The sequence below is a fragment of the Corvus hawaiiensis genome, chromosome Z (genome assembly GCF_020740725.1).
Source record: "Corvus hawaiiensis isolate bCorHaw1 chromosome Z, bCorHaw1.pri.cur, whole genome shotgun sequence".
Taxonomy (NCBI): domain Eukaryota; kingdom Metazoa; phylum Chordata; class Aves; order Passeriformes; family Corvidae; genus Corvus; species Corvus hawaiiensis.
Genome location: NC_063255.1, coordinates 23,411,983 through 23,430,765, shown reverse-complemented (window position 1 = coordinate 23,430,765; position 18,783 = coordinate 23,411,983). Strand labels below are relative to the sequence as shown.

Sequence of the window (18,783 nt, the reverse complement as noted above, 5' to 3'; positions counted from 1 at the left end):
AGTGACACTCTTCAGTCAGGAAAAGTGGAGTATTTAAATTCCTACCAAGACCAAGTCTTCACACCAGAGCATCCACATTTGTTTTGACTTTGGGTATGCATGAGAGAGAATCTGTTCTACTACATGTTAAACCTTACCAGTGGACACTCAACACCTGACTGCAGAGCAGGCAGAGAAATTTGTGAGGGGGCTTTGCAAAGACAACAGCTGTATTATTGTCAGAAGACACAAAGAAATGCATGGTAACCATTTGGTGAACATAGAAAGGGAGGTAAGAAAGATTTTAAAGTAAGATGGTTCCAACCTCAAAGTTAAGCATCCTGCAGTCAGCAGGACTGGGTGGATAGAGCTGCATTATCTTCGTGCTTCTGACACTCTTCTACATCCCTCACCAGGCTGGTGGTTCTCTGAAGGGCTGCTTGCAACAGCACTGGACTTGCTGTCCCTCCTGAACTTATAGAACTCTTACCTGGCTCTTAAAGCACACCCAGTTTACTTTTGGGGCCATCTTCTTGTGACTGGTAATAAACATACCTGCTTATTAACCACTGGACTTCATGATCTTAAAGGTCTTTTCCTACCTAACCAATTCTGCAACTATTAATTTAAAGCCATTAAAAACACTTCAATTTCCAGGACTCCTCAAAGGGCAAACTCCAGCCACGGTCCCCACAGGTGTTGATTTTGGGGGACGTCGCCAGGATGTCCGGCTTTGTCCGAGCCACCTCCACTAGTGCCGGTTCCCGGCTCGGGACCCGACGGCGCGCTCCCTCCTCATCCACCCCAGCACTCGGCCATCCCCCGCCGCGGCCCCCGCCCGCCTTCCGGGGGGAGCCCCGGCCAATGGCCCGCCGCCTGCCGCCGGCCGTGCCCGGCCCCGGGGCCGCCCCCCGTTAAACGGCGGGGTCCGGCGTGGAGTGGCGGCCGTCCCTCGCCGCCCTGCCCGGCCCGCGGCCGCCATGGGGTGCGAGCGCGGCGCCGCGCTGCTGCTGCTGCCGCTCGCCCTGCAGCTCTGCCCGGGCCGCGCCGCCGCGCCCGCCCCCCGAGGTAAGGGTCCCGCGCCCCGGGATGGAGCGCGCTCTCCTTTTCCCTCTGGCTCTGGGCTTGCAGTGTCCGGTCTCCTGCCCTCCGCCGGGAACTCTGCCTGGCAGCGAAAGGGAACACCTCTGCAGGTGCCAGGGAAGCTGGAGCCGTGGCGGGCAGCGGGAGCCGCGGCGGACAGCGGGAGCCGCGGCTGCCCGTCGGGGCGCAGAGCCCGCCCGCGGAGCCGCCCCGCCGCCGCACTGCCCCGCCGGACTAGCGGTGGGGACCGGAGGAGATGGCGGTGTAGCCGCTGTCAGTCGCCTCCATGCAGCTTGCAAAAGGTGTTTTTGTAGGTGTGCTGGTAGGTGCGTGGAGCATCTGAATAGCCCTTTCTCGGCTGGAAGTTCTCCTAAATGAGAAGTGAATTTCTAAGCAGTGAAAACTCTTTGGGAAAACTCTATTACATAGTAAAGTTCATAGGAAAACTCATACTTCTAAACCCAGCATTGCTGTGGCAATATTATGCACGTAGTAAGTCAGGAGACGCTGTATTTTAGAGCTTGAGTTAAGTGGGTGGTATCGCTCTGCGGTAGCAGCTTGTGAGTGGAACCAGCCCGGCTGCCGAGTGCAGCAGTTAGTGCAACTTCGTGGTACTCCAGGAGCATTAAAGCTGCTTGTGATTTTTCGCTACATTTTTAACCCCCTCCACTGCCTTACAGAATGATGTTTGACACTTAAATCGGTTATTACTTAAGCAGATCTAAAAGACAGCCGATCACAGCAATACAGCTGCATTTCCAAAAGCCTTTGTTGAAGACCTTTATGATGTAAAAACATTTCAGAAAATTGTTGTAATGACAAGTGGCGTATTACCTAATTAAAAAAACAAGACAGATTTCTAACTTGTCAGGGGCAGCAGCCAGTGAAAAACTCCCCTCTTAACAAGGGACGCTTCTTGGGGTCAGTGGGAAATTGTTGTGGCAGGGGTTAGGATTTCACTCCAGGTGTCTAAGTCATTAATAATTACCTTGAAAAGTGCTGAACAGCAGTGGAGCAGTGTTTACATTTACAGTTATGATTAGATGTCACCAGAGAACAACCTTGGGTGGTCTTAAAAAGCTGGTGTGACATGGCAACAGAGTTAGGGGAAAGAAGGGGTGTTTTGAGTTCCATGCTCTCCTGTGTTACTAATTTCACTCCTTCATGCCTCCTCGTCCTAGCACTTCCCATCACATCTTCTAGCTCTCATCGGAAAAGCTAGCCTTGATGGTTTTGGGCAGATTTCCAAAGCGGGTTTTGCCACTGTCTCACCATGTAGCTCATCCCTTGTTAGCATTTGGCTAGGAGGGTGAACAACTCTATTCTAAAATCCCCAGAAGGAAGGCAGAGGAGAGAATTCCTGATCTGTCTCACAAGCAGGCTCAGTTTAGCCCAGTGGCTATGCGCACTCGTGCTTGAAGGCGTGAAGGCATGTCGGAGTTTTCAATCCATTGCATGGATTGAAACCAGCTGCTTGTGCCTTTCAGCTTTGGCAGTCCTATTCTGTACATTTGCTTTCAAGTCTGCTTTTCCACGGAGAGGAGCAAAGAGATGAGGTTCTTCAAAAAATAAAACATGAAATCTTTGTGGAACTTTTTTTCCCTGTTCCTTCCAAACAAATAATTGTCTCTATAATGGCTAAGAGCTGTCTCTCTCTGCCAACTCTGCTAAGGATGTAAAATGAATTTTCATAACCCACTCATTCTTCTGCTGGCTGCATTTGCTGCCATATGTGCAAGCTGTGCTTAACGATGGATCTGGTCATGTAGTGCCTCCACATGCTGGTCAGTGAAGATATCCCAGGAAAGGGTTTGATAACATGGTGCTGAAGGATCTGGCTGAAGCACTGTGGTTTGTGGAACACAACTGCCAAACCAATTTGAGTATTCACTTAAATATGCAAATTACAACAATTTCAGTAAATGTTTTTTGTAATGTTAGATGTTTCACAGTATTTAGTCATTACTTTTGTAATATTTTTAAGTGACTCTAGCATTGATTAATGAGTATTGAAGAAGTTGATAGAAGTTCAGCCAATAGACCTTGAACTGAACAAAATATATAGCTATATTTTGTGCTCTCAAAGTCTTTGGTATTGTATTGCGTTGCTCCAGCTGAGGTAACACGGCTCTATTTTATGAATGGTGATTACTTGTAAAATGCTGTTGTACAGAGCAGTGAGTTGCATTTCAATCTCTTGCATGGGCAGTTGCTTTGCTCTTTCTGCACTAAATGTGATGAAATATCCAGCCCTTTGCTTCTGCTGCCCCTGTCACTGGTTTCAGTAGGAGCAGTGGTTGTCCTGGCATGCTGTAAATTTGAACTGAATGAAAGAGAAGTGTTTTGACCAGGTCCACCTTAGATATATGTTTCTTAGTTGTTTGACAACAGTATTAAACAGTCTCAAACTGGGACACTAGTGCATGCAAATCAAGGGCCAGATATTTTTTGTATTGTGTTGTGAAAATTCTCTGTAGATTCATGACGTCCTTAGAATAGAAGTGTAGAGTTCAGAGATTATTTCAATGACTTCATGAAATGAAGGGAAAAAGGTCTTCGTTTTTTCTCTTTTTTGGAAATAACTTTAGTGTCTAGATGAATGGATGCAGCATGTACCCACTCTAGTATAGGGGAACAGGGTTTCCCACATATCTGTGGGAAGGTCTGTGTGCCCATGTGTTTGTCCTTCGAGTGCTCTTCAGTCTTTTCCTGTGTGTAGCATATGGAAACACTGGAATGGTAGGATGGCCTCATCACCTTAGAAGACAACAAGAGCTTTGGGGTTGTGCTGTGTAGACAAGGCTCATCTGCAAAGGTCCACCAGTGTTTTTTCAGCCTGGGAAACTAAACTTATTAGTACAACCATGGGTTTGAATCAAGCTAAGTTACAATATGCTGTCATATGTTTGCCACCTGCCTGGTATTAAATAACACTTGTGCATAATAATTTATCAGACTACTTTGCTAGGGTATAATATGTATACTGCTTTAATTGCAGTGAGTTGGAATAGGAGATAATCAAGAAACCTAACAGAAGAGTCTATTGAGTTTGGAAACGTTGTGGATTTAGGAACATTGAGAAAAACCCCAGTTTGTTGTTTCAGTGCCATAAGAAACATAGCTGATATATGTATGTGTAAAATCATAGACCCTTTGCTGATGCGTTGTGGAAAAACTGAAATAAAAATTTGAAACAGCTCTCACTATGCCTTCAGGGTTTGTGGTTTTTGGTTTTGTTTGATTTTTTGTGAGGCCTGTATTTCTTTGTTTTCTGTGCCAGAAGGGAAGGATGAGTCTTATTTATATAATATATATTCTGAAAAGTCAGTGAAATGAGAAGAAGGCTGTGAACATCATGTTGCTTACCTGGCTTTTTGGCATTTTAATTGGTGCCCTGCAAATGCTATCAAAGGATCAGCACTCTGGAAATCTGGCTGAAAATTTTAATGCTGAATCCTTATCTTATTGATATGTGAACACAAACATCTGAATTTATGATAGCAGAAATAGGTTAAAAAGCTTTCTGTTGAGGTGAATCCTCAGAAGAGAAGAACTTTTGAGATCTACCTGAAAGTATTTGAGTACCTCAATTTGAAGACTAGATATTTCTATGTTAATAACTTATCAATAATGCCTTTGAAAAATAAAAGTTGCGAAAATAGTATCAGTTGCAACAAGTTACAGATATTTTGATAGAATCGTAGAATAGTTGCAGCTGGCAGGCACCATCTAGTCCAAACTCCCTGCATGTGTGAGGACATGTTTCACTAGACCAGATTGCTTAAGATATCCCTTCCAGTGCCAGGGGTTTGAATTTCTTGATCTTTACAGATGATCATCATACTGATAATTTTTTATTTTAGGTAGATCAGAGTTTCCGTATGAAGAGTGTACAGCATCCAATATGTGGTGTCAAATCACATTCTTCTTTGGTCATTATTATATTTAATTTGCTGTTGAAATCTGATTTTTTTTTTCCCCAGTTTTTGATCTTCTTCCTTATTCCAACAAGCGAGTGGTACTGAACTTCTTGCAACAAGCATTCGGGGATCCTATGCTGAATGAAGTGTACTTGCTCTCAACATTCAAACTGCAGCCAAAGAGCACAGCCACTGTTTTTGGCCTATATTCATCAGCTGACAACAGCAAGTATTTTGAGTTTACGGTAATGGGACGGATGAGTAAAGGTGAGTTGTTTGGAATGTATATGGTAGAAATGGTGTTGGATCCATAGTTACTGGTGTGTGATAGATGAATGTTGACAACTGTGTGATTAACCTTTGTGCTTGAGTCATTCCTGTTGCATGCTGTCACCTTTCACATCCCCTCTCACTCCTTCATCTCTTTCCTTCCTCTCCTTGATGCTTCTCTCTCTTGGAAAGGGGAAGCTGACCTGACGATCAGCTGGTATCTCAACTCAGCTATGGTGCTTACTTTGAGCAATGCTGAGAAAGGAGGAGAAAAACATGGAATATGGAGAAAGGAGTCAATTTGGCTTGGTCTTTTCTTTTTCCTTTTCTTTTTTCCTTTTTCCCCTAGGGACAATCACTGGTTCTTATTACTCAGGAATGTGAGGGACACACGCACATGCTGCCTCATGCATATGAAAGGCAGGTTCTTGTTCTGCTGACCCTGGAGGTTAGATGTGACTATGCAAGACAAATATTCCTGGCACTTATCTGTTGGGTGAAATAAAGTGTTTGTTCTTTATTTCTTGGAATTAGTTAATCAGGAGTCAGAGTAGGAGCTGCAGCAGTTTTAGAAATAGAGAGTTTCATTGATCTCTAAACCAGATCTAGGATATACTACAAATTTAAGGTTCAATGAAAGATTGTTGAATTTTGTACATTGTTGTTCCTGCATTGACTTCACCACTGCTATAGTAATTTGCTACTGAGTGATTAGCTGAATCGAATATACTGTGAAATTCTAAGGAGAAATTTCAGTTTATACATAGGGAAATTATTCAATATGCTGCAAAAGAACAAAAGCACACCTTTTTATTGTACATTATTGGGGAATGAGTTAGATAAAACATCGGTAGTTTTATCAGGTCTGCCAAAATCCTTCTGAGGTAAGGGAATAAGAGCTATGGGTGTGTTGGGAATGGGTAATACATGGTCACACAGCCTTATTAATAAATGTAATACGATTCCTAACACTGACTTAATTGATAAATAAATTATAGATTACACGTACTCCCTGTCTCCCTATCACACACGCACAATTATGTGTGTAAATGTTGTACACGCATATAGGAACACGTATGTGTACACACAAATGTGTCTATATACATGCAAGTTTGAACATATCAGACTCTGATTTTCAAAAATCTCTGCGTGTCCGATGGTTACTGACAGCCTCTTAAGTCTGTTAAAGTGTTTCTGGTGGAAGGTTACATGGTTTCTTTTGGTTTTGTCTTCAGTAGGTTGGTGTTTGAGAAGCATCTGTGACAGGACAAACAAAACAGTGGCACATGGATAGGCAGCATGAAGCAACTTGTCCTGTCAATGACCAGTGTTGAGTAGATGGGGGACATCTATAACCTATCTGATGTAAAGGATTGACCTTCAGATTGATGTAAAGAATTGACCAAAGAGAGGGAGGCTTTTTAGAGCAAGAACGTTCATTGGATTTCTTTGCCTCCTTATTACTTTAGAGCACCTTGTTCAAGGCATATGGCAGTGAGCAAGTGGTAGGCAGTGATTTCACATGTGATTTCTCTGGACGTGCTAGGGATCCCATATGGCTACTTCATACAGTAAGTTAAACTACATCCGGGAGATTGTCATGTGAACTGCAAGATGAGATGTGTATGATCCTCTCGAGACTGAACATCGTCGCTTAAGCGGTGGACCAATGTTGGCATCTCAGCAAAATGCAGTCTTAGTATCTATGGTTTCGAAAGAGTGTGTAGTGCTTTCTCTGTATGGTATTTCCAGCACGCAAATCTGACCTAAGGAGCTCAAAACAGGCCTTAGTTGTACTCTGAAATGTCACATTTAAGAGTTTTGTTCTCAATGGTTGCCTCATATTCTGGTTTTGTTGTGGTATAACTGATAGTAACATGTTTGTAACACCTAAATGTTTTTAAAAGCACAGGTCTGACTTACTGAGTTAACAGCTAAACTTACGGTAGACAATTGTGCCTTTCAGACGCAGATAGCATCCATGGATTTCTTATCCTTTTAAAATTACTCCTTTATGGAGCAAACAGCAGTCAGTGCACAGAAGTGTTGCAATTTAACAATTCTGTGAAGCATCTCCTATTTTAATTGAAAATTTGTTTCTTTATCAGTTCAGGTGACACTCTCATGAATATCTGTCAAATATTCAAGCAGCAAATGTACTGCAGGGCCTTGGATGAGTTAAATCTTAAGAGGTGGAGGCTGTGATCCAAGAAAATCTCTCTTCAAAAGCCTACTCTAGTTTACCAGATGACTTTTTGGCTTTGGCTGAGGAAAGAATACTTGATCCTCCTTCCAAGCCTGATTGCTCCTTGTCCTGAAGCTATTCTGGCAGGGTCTGTTCTGGGCCCTGCCTCCATCTCCTCTTTCTTTCTCTAGGCTACTGTTGTGCTTGGTCACTCTGAATGCAGGGCCTAGATCCAAAGACCTTGTTTTTATATGACCAGGCATGCATAATATTCACATAAATAAAATGCTTGCAGTGTACTCTGTCTTGCCAGATCTTTGAGTTTGCCAAGAAATGCTACCTTTTAGCGAGTTACTGGTGACCTCATGCACCTTTGCAGAAATCTCAGCTCTGGCAGTGTTTTGACATAGACAGCAGTGAAAATATTCCTTATATTGATCACAGCTGCTGAGGCTCTAGCACTAGTGTAGACTTCAAAGATGGAGACATACCCTGCCCCACTCATGCTGGTATAAATCTGGGGATTTTTTAATCATTAGACTGAGGAATTAGAAAAATTTTAGGGAGCATGTGCTCAGTGAGTTGGGAGGTCACCAACAAACAGATATAGCATCAAAGCAATTATATTAGTAGTGGAAAGATGGGAAGGGAGGTTGTTTAATTAATAGAAATTGGATGGTTTCAGTAAGTAGCTGTTACTAGGTCTGAAGATAGTAAGAACTTTTACCTCCACTATATCCACAATTTTTGGTTGACTTAGTATCAGACTATTTGTGAGCTCTCACTTGATGCGACTGTAGCAGCCCTCTGTGAGTTTCAGACTTGAGCAAAAGCCAGCACATAAACGTTTAGATGCCTGGTGTCTGTGCAGCTTGATTCCTCATGCACATAACTGTTATGATCAGGAGATAAGGGACTGTTGGCTGGTGTTTGGGGGGATCTTTGAAACAAGGTCTATCTGATATCGCAGGGTAGTTATACACTGTCCAGATGCGTTCAGCTCATTGCTTCTGCAGATATGCAGTTGAAGAGCCAGGGAGAGATTTTGTGGAGAGAACTAGCTAGCTGATCTTAGAGATCTGGCTCACAGACCCTAGCTTACTGATCCAATTTCCTTAGGAAAGAGACTTTTTTTTCAATATTGCTCACTGAATATTTATTGTAAGAGTATTTGTTTGTCTGCTGTTGTGGGTTTTTTTGATGGTGAATTTTACTTAGTAAAATGAGAATTTTTATCAGGTAGGTCAGTCACTAATGCTTTTAAAAAGAGTTGAGAGGAGGCTTAGTGACCTCTAGGAGTGGACTATGCCTTTTCTGCATTATATTTTGGTTTTACTGAGTGTTTGTTACAGAGAAGTGCAGGTTATTGGCTTGGAAGCATGCTTCCTTTGGTTTTTAATTATGCATTTGGATACACTCTTAGATGGCTTCACTGTATGCGGTATGCATCACTGAAATTGATTTTTTAGTTGTACACTTCTGCTACAGAGTATTTCTGGGTCTATCAGATATGTACATACCGAAGTGCTGATTGCAGGCTGCCTGCTACACCCTGTAACTTTACCACTTGCATTTTAGCACATTATGGCTTATAAAGTGACTTTGGTTAAGCCATTTAGAGAGGCCTGGACAAAGCAGAGGAAAACTCAGCACAGGCAGCAGAGCTTTACAAATAGGGAGTCATGCAAGCATCCTGCTAGTGCTGCTTTGAAAGTCAATGTCTCATTTGTTATTACCATTATGTCTGCATATGGGATGCATTTACTAAAGCGGACATGTGGAAAAATACCAGAGCAATTGCAGATTTCCACAGGATCTTCCTTGATCAGCCTTGGGCTATCTGCTACCCTCTAATAGTCCTTCTGTGTATTTTGTCCTAGCGGTGCTGCGCTATCTGAAGAATGATGGAAGGCTGAATTCCGTGATCTTTAGCAACATCCAGCTGGCCGATGGGAAACCCCATGGTGTCATCTTGTGGCTGAGTGGCCTGCAGCAGGGATTGAGCACAATAGAATTGTATCTGGACTGCCTGCAAGTAGGTGCCATTGAGGACCTGCCAAAACCATTTTCAGCGCTGTCTCAGAAGGTGGTGGCAGTTGAGTTGCGCACTCTTCAGGAGAAGCCGCAGGTGAGCATGGAAACTGGGAGCAGGCTGAGCACTTGGATCATCAGTGATCCTCTGAATCGCTGAATTCAAACCTCAATCTTCACAGCAGCCAAGCTCTGTACAGTAATACTTTAGTATTAAGTTGTGAAATAAATGTAAATAAAAGTTCCCTATGGAGCAGGTGAAATCTTAGCTTACATGACCCCTGTAATAATTATGCTATTTGTTTTAAACACAATTTTTAGCTTTTATATTAAAATCAAAAAAATACTGCCTCCTTCACTTCAATCTAGTTGTTTTTTGGGGACTGAACTTTTTGCAAGGACTTAGCTAATGCAGTAGGGGCAGTGTTTCACTGGCTTCTTACAGCTGTCCTGTATGAGCAGAGCTTGTCTGTGTATGTGGCATTCCTCTTCATGATATGCCAAGAGACTAAAAAAGACAAAAGAAAGGGGGGACTCTTGTGGTGCCAGAGTGCAACCCTCATCTGTTTGACTGCAGTAGCTTTTCTTCCTCTATCTGCCATCCAGGAGTGGATAAAGCTTCCTGTCATCTCCCTGTCAGCAGTCCAAGATAAACAGTGTCTTCCACAACATCTTCAATGATCATTAATCAAAAATACTTATTATAAAGTGCAAAGGCATTCTGCCCCCAAGGTTGCCCACTTTGTTTCATTACAAGCTTGAAAGTGAGCCTGTTTTTATGGAGAATGACTGAGGTGCCCATATTCCTGACATGAATATATGTACCTGTTTGAGAGGAGAGGAAAAAGGAAAAGACTGTTTTGGATGCACTTAAAAAAATCATATGTCACAGATACAGAAATATGTGAACTTCCTAGTGTGTGAGATCATAGGCACTGTAACAGTAAAAAAAGTTTGAAATAAAACCACAGCTATGTGAAAATCTGCAAGGCAAAGATTAGAGATTTTTTACAGTTCAAATAGTGATGGATGGACCTGAAGGGAACGGCATAGAAGCCCTGCATGCATAGGAAATGGACCACCTCTCTTAAAAAAATTACTTTGTCTGATATTTCATATTTTTCCCATTGTTGTACCAGAACTATGAGCTCTGTTTTTCTTGTGAGCCCAGGATACACTAGACGAGCTGAAGCTGGTAACTGGAGGAACGCTTGCGGAAGTGGGAAACCTGCAGGATTGTTTTCTTCAACAAATTGAGCCTGTACATCAGTACACTGGTAAGGTCTGCAACTGGGAGTTAAAATTATTCCTAATGACACCAGTGCAAGGAAGCTAATGTGATGAATATGGTAAATGTGAAGAAGCCTTCAGTCAAATAATAACAATTATTTGACTAAATTATAGCTATGACAATTTCCTGTAAATGTTTTATAAATAGCTCAGTTTGGAGAGAAAACAGTCACTGCTGCTGGTGATAAAGCAATGAATTTTTGTTTTAGTGAAAGACAAGTCTGTAATGATTGAAAGAGGTTTTTTAGCATAATTTGGAAGTTGAATTTTTGTGATGATGATCCATTTGTGTCAGCTTAATAATATTTTAAGTATTCAAATTGCAAACAATTGCAGATGGAAAGTAGTGCTAAATGGGATACATTGCTACAGGCTGTATGAAAGGTAGATGAATGGAGTAGCAAGACCTACCCATGTACTCTTTCACACTGACAGTATTCAGCTCTTGTTGAGCACTGGACTGTCACCCAGAGGGGAGGAACAAGGTGTTAAGAAGCTTGCAGGAGACTGAAGAAATTGTTTGTGCCATGGCTACAGAGGCTGTAGGTCCATGTGGGAAAAGCCATTTTAGAGTAGCCACTAGTCCTGCCACAATTTAGCCAAGGCTTTTGTCACCTGCTGAAGGGGACATTGATTCAAAACCAATTCCTTTTCTACCTGTGCTGAGCATTGTGGAGACTGAACTGGGAAGAGAGAGGAAAGGAAGAAGCGGAGGCTACTGAGATCCCTGCAGGGCCCCAGGGACTTAGTGCAATCCCCTGTGTTAGGTGAGGGTGCTTCCTGACCTCTGGACTCAGAAAACCTGTGCTATCCCAGACTGTCCCATCTGTAGTCCTAGTCCTTGTCCATCTGTCTTTCTGCTCCGGATGTGAGGGAGAAGAATGGGTTCACACTGTGCGTGCAATATGTTAATACATGACAACTACAGGAAGGAAACTCAGTTCAAGGTTTGAAATAGGATCCATGATACATTCTCTCTCTTGCACCCTTTCCTGTCCCCTCTGCCAAACCCAACCCTGCAGCATTGCTGCTTTTGATAAGAACAGAGGTAAGATGCAGAAATTTTATGAGACCATCCTGGGTATGTCGCATGAGTATAGGCATCAGTGGTGTGCAGTCGTAACAAAATCTGGTTTACCTTTTAGCTGTGTAAATCCTTAGCTGCACATACTTCTATTTCGTTGCTTCTTAACATATATACACTTAGGTAAAAAAATGTGTTTTATCCTCAAAGCTCTCTCTTTTTCACTAAATCAACAGGCATTTGAATGTGGAAGGCTAATTCAATATTTATTCTGCAAAAACTGACATTTCTCTCACAGCGAGTTTCCAAATTACAGACTTGCAGCTTTCTCATTTGTAACTTTTAGCTCACTGATCAATAATGGAAATGGTAATATACAGACAGATACTGTCTCTGTGTCTGCCTCCACCTGGCTTAGACTCTCAAATTCAGTTGCTTTTAACTTCCAAGTGGAATTAGTATCATTAATAATAATAATAATAATAATAATAAACAACTCACATAAATACATTCAAAGCCTACATAGTCAAATCCACCAAAAGAAAAGGTGAGTGTTCCAACAGCAATTTTAACTTGGCTGCCTTGAACCATGTGTATGCTTCATGATGCTCTTCTATGGCAGTAATATATCAGATAATGACAATTTTGACTACTGCCAGGAAAAGCTGGAATGCAAATGCTTAGCTGTGTAGGAGGGGTGAGACCTAATATCTTGGTAAAACCTTGTGCTTTCATATTAATTGGAAAATCCTTGAGAGTGCTTTGGACCTTAATAATTGTAAATGGATTTGACTGCATGCCTGGTTGTTGCTCATTGCTTTGGCAGCAGCATTCCCTCCATGTTCAGTCTGTGAGGCTGAGACACCTAAGCAGTGGGATGAGTTTATGATGATCAGACATAGGCTGAAGATATATATTTGGATCTTTTTGGTTGGGTAGGAAAATAGAATGCAAGGTGCACTGGGTTTGGTAGATGAGATTAGCGTGCTGCATGTGATCATCGCAAAATCATTCCGGTCAGAAGGGATCTTTAGAGGTTGTCTAGTTTGTGGAGGGTACCTGAACCTGACAAAGTATAAAAAAAATAGCTGTGTTGCACCAGACTGAAGATTCTTTTAACCAAGTTGCTTTTAGAGACAGAATGTCAATATAGACCCACAGGCAAGAGTATAATGGAATGGAGTCTTAGTGTGATTTTCTCTGGATGCTTTACTGTTCTCCAGCAGTTCATGGTATTCAGAGCTCTTGACTCAGAGGTGAAATCTTTGTGTTTTGTACTCAATATATGTTTTTGTCCAAGAATATATTTTCATCCATGAATTTGTCCAGTCAGTTTTGAAGGCATGGTCAAGAATGTCTCCTGGCAAGAAATTTATCACATATCAGAGGAATATTTCCTTCTGTTTACTTGGAACCTGCCTCTTCCTAATTCCATATACAACTTGTATGTACAGCTTCTTTGGTGAAAGATTGTAGGCTGTCTGGAAACTTTTTTTGTTGTCAGCCATCATCTGTACTGTAATCATGGTTCAATCTCTGGACAAGAAACCATCATCTTCCAGAGTTCAAGAAGCTGGACAATATTCTCATGCACATGGTGTGATTCTTGGGGTTGTCCCGTGCCAGGCCAGGATTTGACCCAATGATCCTTACGAGTCCCTTCCAACTCCGGCTATTCTATGATTCTATGAATGTCATTGTCTTTGAATGACACTTCAGGATTTGAATGACACAGACACGGGAAAGTGTGTTACATGAGCCAGAGAGCTGTTGTTCCCAAGAGAGGTAGAAGAAATATCTGTGAGGTGTTTCATGGTGGCTAGTGTTTGTACATGCCTGGGCCAATTGGCTGTGCAATGAAGCTGGTTGCCTGCTCAAAATCCAGGGCCCATACTTGAACAGGTTGCCCAGAGAAGCTGTGGATGCCCCATCAGGAAGCGTTGAAGGCCAGGCTAGATGGGACTATAAGCATTCTGGTCTAGTGAAATGCGTCCCTACCATGGCAAGGATGTTGGACTAGATGATCTTCAAGGGTCTTTTTCAATCCAAACCATTCTTAGATTCTATGCTGCAATATCCTGTCAAGAGAAAGAGAGGGACTTCAGTTTCCTGTTGGTCAGTAATACTCTGAGCTTAGTTATTACTGTGAAAGCCATTCTGTTAATCATATTGTTAAAACTCAAGAATATAGAGCTAGGGACTAGCTGAACTGAGGAGTTGCCTTATTGGATGGGGTATGGATAAGAGAGGCTACGTGGAAGGGCCAGATAACTGTATAGCTTCAGGCTGGTACCTTTTGCTTACCTGCTTGCTGCTGGGTCCACTATATTGTGGACAATATTATCCCTGAACCCTGGTCATTCTGCTGCAAGTAGGGCCTACTTTTGGAATTGCTTTTAATGGACGATAAAAAACCAAAACCAGGTGTATTCAGCTGTTTCTGCTCTGCTGTCTAAATATGCACACAGGACATGAGGTTCAAGGCAGTATAACCTGTTTAGTCCACCTTAATGTTCAGCAGTCTGCAAAACTTAACTACAGAATAGATCTGGTTTTGATTTAGGTGCTAGCCAACAAACAGCATCTGAAGTCTTGAGAATTTTTTGCAGATTTCAATCAATAATGCCTAAATGAGTCTTTGTTTTAAAAATAAAACAAGAATAGCCCCCAGCATCTGGCCTGACAGCCTGTGCGCCAGGTTCCACTATGGGATTCTCAAATACCCATGATATTACGTCCTGCTGTTGTCACCAAAATAAAAATACGGCAAGGTTAGGTCTAGAACAGAGGCAGGCTGTGGAACAGGTGATTCCTGACTCTTTAAATTTGTTCAGTGTTTTGATGAGAAAATATGAAGTGAAGAGAACATAGTACGTGAGGAGTTGGATAGTTCCCACTAGAATGTTTGGAAACACTTAGACATGCTTTGAAGTACAAAACAATGAGGTAAACATTAAGAGAAGCATTTTTCATATAAGCTTTCAGTACTCCCAAAAATAACATGTGAATAAACCTCCCTGAAGCTATTGGGCATAATATCAAAATATCCTGCCTGCCTAGACTGTGAAAGAGCATGTATTTGTGAAGTTTGTTTTTAAGTACAGACTTAGAGATGTAAACAAGTATCTTCTTGAGAGAGGTACAGATTCAGAAGTAAGCCGCAAACAGAAGCAACTACAAGTTACTATGCTAAACATACTCTCTGCTTCTTCTCTGTCACTGGCTCAAAACAAATATTTCATTTAACAGATAAAAATCTCCTGTGAAGATCTTGGGTTTGATCTGGTCCTTCCCTATGGCTTATTACAGATGTAATTTTTGATCTTGTCTTAGAGGTCTTTAATTTGTTACTTAGTATTGAGGACTGATTTTGGTGTGAGTCCATAGTGTGTTGAGTAGATGTTTTGTGAGTCTGTACAAAGTGTGCACCTGTCAGAAGCAAATGCAGCCATAAACTTGTGTGCAGTGTGATGAGCTGCCTTTGAGAAGAAGAGCCAAGTGACTGCTGCAGTTACTAAAAGCACTGTTTTGTCAGAGCAGGCATCGTTGATGTGTTCTCAGAACTTCACAGTGAGCTTGCTCAGAAAGCTGGGTAAATTCACTTTGAAAAATATGTATTAATCAGTTGTGGTTACAACTGTGCTGTGCCAGCAGGACCAGGGAAGTAATCAACCCCCTGTACTCGACATTGGTGAGGCCGCACCTCAAATCCTGTGTTCAGCTTTGGGCCCCTCATTTTAAACATGAGATTGAGGTGCTGGAGCGTGTCTAGTGACGGGCAACAAGGCTGGTGAAAGGAGTAGAATATGTGTCGTTTCAGGAACAGCCGAGGGAGCTGGGTTTGTTTAGTCTCAAGAAGAGGAGGCTCAGGGAGACTTCATTGCTTTCTACAACCACCTGAAAAGAGGGTATAGCCAGGTGGGGTCTGGTCTCTTCTGCCATGCCTGCAGTAGGATGACAACAGGAAATGGCCTTGAACTGAGATAGGGGAGATTCAGATTAGATATTAGAAATATCTTTTCATTATTAGGGCAGTCAGGCATTGGAATAGGTTGCCCAGGGAGGTGGTGGAATTACCTGGAGGTGTTCAGGTGGTGCCTGGATCTGGTGCTTAGGTGATGGTTTAGTGCTTTAGGGGTCACAGTGGTAGTGTTGGGTGGATGGTTAGACTGCATGATCTTAAAGGTCTCTTCCAACCTTGATGATTCTATGACTCTGATTCTATGACACAGAATGGACTTATGCAGGGTATCTTCCCATTGTATGTACATATGCTTCATGGCCTCACTTTGCCCTCCTACCCCAAACAGGTTATGATAAATACCCAGTTCTGAAATCCTGAAGTTTCCCTTAGGGTTGCTGGTCTCAGGCTTGGGAGGAACCAGTAGCACTGGTGGTCTTAGTTGCCTTAGAGTGCCTTGACACTGAAGTAATGGTAGAAGAATCGTGATCTTGTTTTTCTCTCTGTGGACAGCTTTCTGCTTTGCCTGTTTCTGTGGGCTATAAGGAGTTCAGTCCAGAAAAGCCTCAAGTTCATGCAAATAACACTATAAAATTTGAGGTAAATACTGTCTCTCTGATGATTTCTACAGGGCTTACATAACAGTAATGTCTGCCCTCCATGGCTCTTTATGGGGTTTCCATCTTATATCTCAGAAATTACCATGGCAAACGAAGGAGAGTTATGTTGTGTACTGTTTTTCATTGCTGTTTCCCTGCAGGTGATTTTCACAGGCAGCTGATGGGTCAAATGATGCAGATGAACCAAATACTGGGAGATGTGAAAGACCTTCTTAGACAACAGGTACTGTATAGAGGCTTTAGTGTGAAATATCCCAATTTTGCCCCTTTGATAGAGTCACAGAATCACAGAATAAGTCAGCGCAGACTTCACATAAGCAATAAACTCGTGTAGAGTTCATTGCCTTGGAGGCATGATGCAATGGAGAAGAAATAACCATATAGGTCCTGGTACCCTGTGCTTGCAAGGGAGGATCATTGAATGTGGGAGTGTAAGAGGCTTGCTTATTCAGATCCAGAAAATTTAGTGTCTGGTGAGGAAGTACAGAAGCCATCCTAGCCCACTATTAGATAGTTGTGGGTCTGTTGCATGAAACTGAAACTGTGTTTGTTTCACTTGCTGGTGGGTGTCAGAACTGGAATTGCTGGTGGCACATACCTTTGGTCAAACAAGGACTTTTGGACCTTTAAAGGTCCTGTTGATGAAGGCTGAACCTAAGTACATCCATTTTCTGTATCTTTAATTTTATGGAGTACAAAGAGCATCACATTTAAAACAGATTACCTATGTTGCATGGTTTGAGTGGCATCTTGGGCACTAATGGTTGTTCTCTCAGCCAGGTGCAAACTGAAACTATCTGTACCTAAATAATATTTATTTCCTATATTCTCAAGGTCAAAGAAACCACTTTTCTGAGAAATACCATAGCTGAATGCCAAGCATGTGGTGAGTATTCCTGTTACTGCTGGTAATGTAGAAGAGATACAGAGTTGTTTTAAAACTAGTGATGGTCATGTTAGCTTTATGTGGTTTCTAAAAAGTACTTTTTTAGAAATACTGTTCTAGATGTGTTTGTATTTGGACACAAATTTAAAATCGATTTGCATTAGAGAAAAAGCTTCCATGGACCTGCCAATCACCTGTTGGGGGATAAAATGCCACTAAACCGAGCAGTACCATGCAGGTACTGGCAGTTCTCACGCTGCCACAAAGCTGTGCCACGTGTTCCTGTGGAGGGAGACACTGTCTCCCAACTATCTCATGCACCATCTTAGTAGAAGGACAAGGGAGGAATCCTGTTCTGCTCTAGCTGGTATTATCAGTCTGAGGAAGATCCTATGCAGTCCACCTGAAGTTTGTCTGATTCTGAGTAGGCAGTCACTAGTTAGCAGTAAGACCCAAAAGGTGGTCTTCATCTTTTCTCTAGATGAAAGAAATAAATTCTTTTCCAAATGCTACTTCATGGCCCTCCTACACAACTGACAATCAGTACACAAGTGAAGTCACTGTAAAAACCAATATACTCCCTTACTGTGTGAGATGAAAGGTCTTAAACTCATCAGGCCTTTTAGTTGATTTCTTCTCCCAGTCTGTCAGCCTCATCAAAACTCAAGTTGAGCTCTAGGCAGGGTAAATTTTATATGTAAGTGCCAAAGGTAAAGTCAAATTCCTACATGCATTTCTACCAAGGTTCTGTACCTGCCAGCGTCTCAGAAAGACCAGTCTTCGGCTGGTCTCTGTGCACCTAAGCCTGTGTACTTGCATGGTCCTGCTGTGTTTGTGGGCTGTCAGCTGCTGCTTCTTTATTCTTCCTATTTGTCGACTGTCAGAGATGCTGTTGTGAATCCAGAACATTGTTTTTCTTATGAAGTGGTAGTGTTGCCAGTTTAGCCAGAGAAATGCCCTGTACTTGTAGGCTTATACTTGAGTCCCCTGGTCTGAGGTCACAGGCTTTCAGAGTTTCCTCCCCTGGCAGATATGTTTTAGGACTAGCCTAGGAGGAAGACCCCCATATGTAGCCAAGAGAAGCACATGGACCTAAAAAAATAGCCTCAATTTCCCCTTGCTGGGGACACAGTAAGGTCCTGGGCCATTCCCACCATGGAGTCTTTTCAGGCACAGCACAGGTGGCCGGAGCACAGTGCAGGGACTTGAAGTGTCTTGGGGATTTCTTCAGAATGCTTTCCAGCTGAGAACTATGATGAATGTTTCTTTCAACTATTGAAACTGTTGTTCTTTCTGCATTAAAGGTTTGGGCACTGTGAGTTTTCCAACTCAGCTTCCTAGGCGTACTAAACCGAAATGTGAAGTTAATTCCTGCTTCAGGGGAGTGAGGTGCGTGGAGACAGCAGAGGGATTTCAATGTGGGCCCTGCCCTGAAGGACTCACAGGAAATGGAGTTACATGCTCAGATATTGATGAGGTAAAATAGTGACTTTCACTGAACTAAAAAAAAAAAGCTAAAAAGCAACTGTTTCAT

General features: G+C 42.4%; 1 protein-coding gene across 1 annotated transcript in view; it reads left to right on the top strand.

Moving 5' to 3' along the window:
• Positions 1–956: 956 nt before the first annotated feature.
• THBS4 (thrombospondin 4) overlaps positions 957–18,783 on the top strand; it is a 40,542-nt gene continuing 22,715 nt past the window's right edge. The window contains exons 1-7 of the mRNA XM_048290823.1: positions 957–1,047; positions 5,046–5,249; positions 9,318–9,565; positions 10,640–10,745; positions 16,504–16,586; positions 17,198–17,249; positions 18,554–18,726. Coding sequence (XP_048146780.1) covers positions 960–1,047; positions 5,046–5,249; positions 9,318–9,565; positions 10,640–10,745; positions 16,504–16,586; positions 17,198–17,249; positions 18,554–18,726 — 954 coding nt within the window. The 5' untranslated portion in view covers positions 957–959. The remainder of the gene's footprint in view (positions 1,048–5,045; positions 5,250–9,317; positions 9,566–10,639; positions 10,746–16,503; positions 16,587–17,197; positions 17,250–18,553; positions 18,727–18,783) is intronic.